General features: G+C 35.4%; 1 protein-coding gene across 2 annotated transcripts; it reads right to left on the bottom strand.

Annotated features, from left to right (window-relative positions):
• Positions 1 to 3,235, bottom strand: LOC21404287 (actin-related protein 2/3 complex subunit 4). 2 transcript variants are annotated; one of them, XM_024171029.1, is made up of 9 exons: positions 2,898 to 3,235; positions 2,596 to 2,661; positions 2,362 to 2,414; positions 2,205 to 2,232; positions 1,890 to 1,964; positions 1,521 to 1,625; positions 1,370 to 1,414; positions 1,167 to 1,256; positions 1 to 364 (listed from the first exon to the last, which is right to left on the bottom strand). In XM_024171029.1, the coding sequence occupies exons 1-9, from the start codon at positions 2,898 to 2,900 to the stop codon at positions 275 to 277; spliced, it is 555 nt and encodes a 184-aa protein (XP_024026797.1). In that variant the 5' UTR covers positions 2,901 to 3,235; the 3' UTR covers positions 1 to 274. The 2 variants fall into 2 exon arrangements, with proteins under 2 accessions (XP_024026797.1, XP_024026798.1); XM_024171030.1 differs by lacking the exon at positions 1,370 to 1,414 and having other exon boundaries at positions 4 to 364.
• Positions 3,236 to 3,793: the final 558 nt, after the last annotated feature.

The following is a 3,793-nucleotide window of genomic DNA, read 5'->3' as shown; positions in this document are numbered from 1 at the left end:
TAAACCATTCTGATATTGTAGGATCAAGTTCCATATCTTTCATCCTAAGACTTGTTCGATAAGCACTTTAGATTCTAAGAAATAGGGAATGAAAGCACCAAAATCATGACAAAATTCGCTGATTATCGCAACAAATACTAGCCAAGTGCTTCGATAGATAACCAGAAAAACACAGAGAAAAGAAAATGCAAGGGAGAGGGGGTAATAAACAATAATGGTTGGACAAAATTTGAAAGCCACATATCCGTATACAACATGGTAATCTACAAAAGCTTTAGATAAATTGCTTCAAGAACTCTGTTGCTACCAACCTTCCTCGTGTATTCACCGACATCTTAAGTTCACTTATCTCTTTATCAATATCCTGCAAATGGGAAAATCAAAGTGTTTAGAAACTTTTTATCCCAAACCATAGCAATGCAGTAATGAAGAGGAAGAGGAGAAGTTTCCTCTCAGTATCCTATTAGAGTAGGGGAAAATGCAATACTGAACGGCACAAGAAGCAGAAAAGAAACCAGGAAAAGAAATTGTAAATTATCAGTAGGATTTTATAGGCTGTTCAAGAAAGGTAATGTTTAAAGTTATATTCACCATTAAAAAAAAAAGAAGTTATTTTCAAATACAGCTAAAACTACTGAGGAACAACTACCATGTAAGACTTACTGTATATTACAACAACAAACTACTAAACCCTAAACTAAGAGGGTTGTAATTTATCGGTCCAGTTTATGCCAACATTTTAATACCAGCTGACGTATCATATGAGTCGTCTATTTTTTGGTAGGTATTGTATAAAAAAATTGCCATGCCAAATAATATTAAAAAGTTAATTTGCATCTTGCAATGAAAAGTTTAAAACTCGTTACCTCGCAAGTTGCTATCAACAGATTAGGATAAAAGTTGGGATCCGTAACACTACTCACATATATAAGGTAGTCACATCTGATATAGTAGGTGCAATGTTAAACTTTGCTGAACAACAGAAGATAAGGTACTATAAAAGGCAAATCTTTTGCAATTAGAATTCAGAAACTCTGGGGGTTCGTCACTATTTTCTTGCTACGTTAATATGAAACTAAGAAACGATATACACATATCTACAATCATTCGACGAGTATAAAATAGATTAAACTACGCAATTTTACGGGGTTTAGTAAAGTTCTTGCCTCCATGAATTGTACAATAAAATCAATGAGCTTGTGCTTCTGCATCTCCTCACAGTGGTAATTTGTTATAAGAAAACTAATATCATAACCCTGCACAACAAAGCAACAAAAAGAACAAACAAACAAACAGTTATAAAAGCTGATTGGTGAACTGCCAGGGAATGCCATCTACAAACAAGCCATGGAATTGACACGTGTTTTACCAAAGTTTTCTCACAGGCGAGTGGGACATTGGAAAGTCTCAAGCACTATAAAAAATAAAAATTAAAAAAAAAGAGAAAAAAAAAGAAAGAAAGAGAGAAAGAAAAGAGACTAATACAAGCTCCACTGCTCCAGAGGACAAGGCCTACATACCTGTACTGGCTTTCTTCTCAACACTTGGAATGCTTCTGCTCTCATCGACAAAAATCTAAGAAATTTTTTAGTCAGTATGTTTTCGAGTTCATCCGCCTGCTTTACCTATGCATGAGGAGAAAAGATATGGGTGAGTGATTGTTACTTTATGTGCCTATTATCATAGATGAATGGTCAATCATTTCAGTGTAAGAATTGTGAACTTGAAATTATAAGCAAAGTCCTCCTTGAGAATATAATTCTTTAGGCCCCACAAAAGACTAATCTCCGTGTCTTAGAAATTAGAATTGGCTACGTAAGGTTAATTCACTTTTCAATCAATCAAACACAATAAAACATCAAACAGAAAAGAGAGTTATTCATAATCACCTTGAGGCTTATGCGCAATGAATTAATGGACGTCTCTATTAAACATTTTTCAGCCTCATTCCGACAGATCACAACCTGAAACAACAATTGAAATGTCAAAAATGAAAAAAAAAAAAAAAATTATCCATGAAAGAAATTAAGCAAGTAAGATGAGATAATGATTGCAAGCAGCAACACCAATGACTCGAAAGGAAATATTGAGCAACTAATTTTGCCCTAGTTGTCAACAATTACAAAAAGCAGTATTTTGCATAAAGAACTGTCGTCTATAATGTAAGGATAAATAAATGAATAAATAAATAGAAAGGCTCTTACAGGATTCAGAAGAAGTTCTGGGCTGGTCCTGCAAAACATGGAGAAATCTATTACATATTTTACATACATGCACCACAAAAGAATGTTCTGAAAAAAAAAGGACAAAAAAAAAAAAAACAAAGGTAGCACATTTGTAATGCCCTGACACATAACATACTTGAGCTCAACCTCAGGCTTGTTATGTCTCTCAACTTCTTGGCAAGGAAAGTTCTGCAAACAGCCAAAAAAAAAAAAAAAGAAAAAACAGAGAGAGGGACCATTAAAACAAGCATTTGCTGGAAAAGGAAAAAAACTCCCATGAAATTTTGTTTCTTGAATGTAACTTCCATATGAGAAGCTAATGTAACTTTTATATGAGAAGCTAAGTACAATTAAGACCTATTATAAGTACCTGTAAGCACATTGCGGCCTCAAGAGTATTCCTTATGCACGTCAAATACAAACGTAATGTGTTTGCCTGCAAATTTTTTCCAAGCCCACATTAATGAGATTAAAAAAATGCCCATTTCAGGCGGTAAAGCCCTAATTTTTTGTATCCTACAAAAGACATTCATATTTCCTAAAATCTTGAGAAAATTAGAAAGGGCTGAGGCAGATTTGGACAGAAGAAGCTGTAAATAATTGTGATTTAAGTGAAATTCGAGAGTTTTTTTTTTCCGGCAACAAGAAGAAGAGGAAGTTAAAGGGGCTTACCATAATGTGTGTGAGGAGATGGTGATTTATAAAGAGGAGATTTTTGGTTGAATTGATCTGGAGAATGAGTTTGGGGATGCTAATGTGCGCTTGGTCCACCGTATAAGCGCTAAAATCCTTGAGGCGACGGCGAGGAAATCACGGCGAGAGTTTTGGGCAGAATCGGGTGGGCCCGTTTTGCAGGGGCTGTCGGCCTGCAGACGATGGCAACCTTAGAGGCGGCGGAGGACGTCGGCTGGGTCGGGCTTGGCGGATCTCGGCTCGCCGGAGAGAGGAGAGAGAGGGTGGCGTTGTCTAGAGAAAGAGAGAGGGGAGAGTTTTTAAAGCCTCTTGCCCTCTTTTCATTTTACGTTCTTTTCTTTTATCATTTTTTTATAAGTGTTAAAATATTATTAAAGTTTTGAATTTTTATTCAAACAAATAGAAAGGTGTAAATGACATTTCACACCTAAAAAAGGTCTTCAGTGTACCAAAAACACATTCTGAAAACACCTGATATTCACGTGAAATTATTAAAAATATTAAATATTAAACTCATAATTTGATATAATACAGACTATTAAAATATAAAAATCACATTTTTGAAAACACCTAGATATTCACCTGAAATTATTCAAAATATTAAATATTAAACTTATAATTTGATATACTACAGAATATTAAAATAAAATTTTTCTATTTTTTTATGACTTGCGTTCAAAAAGAAATATATTTGTACATACGACCTACCTTATATGAGGAGCAGTGCTGAAACTTTGGACGGGCCGCCCGTGACCACCGAAAAGTCTAAATTTTTGCCCGATTACCGAACCCGATTTGCTCGAAAATTCGGGCTGCCCGACCCGACCCGAAAATTTCCATGGACGGGCTTCGGGCAGAGGAAGCTTGCCCGTGCC

This window comes from Morus notabilis, unplaced genomic scaffold, assembly GCF_000414095.1.
Source record: "Morus notabilis unplaced genomic scaffold, ASM41409v2 Scaffold93, whole genome shotgun sequence".
Taxonomy (NCBI): Eukaryota; Viridiplantae; Streptophyta; class Magnoliopsida; order Rosales; family Moraceae; genus Morus; species Morus notabilis.
Note: the sequence above shows the minus strand (reverse complement) of the source record. Positions and strands in the feature narration are given on the sequence as shown.

What these genes read in the sequence shown, in the direction of transcription:
- LOC21404287 (XM_024171029.1), bottom strand. An exon ending in CAGAACTTCTTCTGAATCCT is followed by an intron (nt 1,965 to 2,204) that starts GTAAGAGCCTTT and finishes TTGTTGTTTCAG; the next exon opens with GTTGTGATCTGTCGGAATGA. An exon ending in TCGCCTGTGAGAAAACTTTG is followed by an intron (nt 1,257 to 1,369) that starts GTAAAACACGTG and finishes TTTGTTGTGCAG; the next exon opens with GGTTATGATATTAGTTTTCT.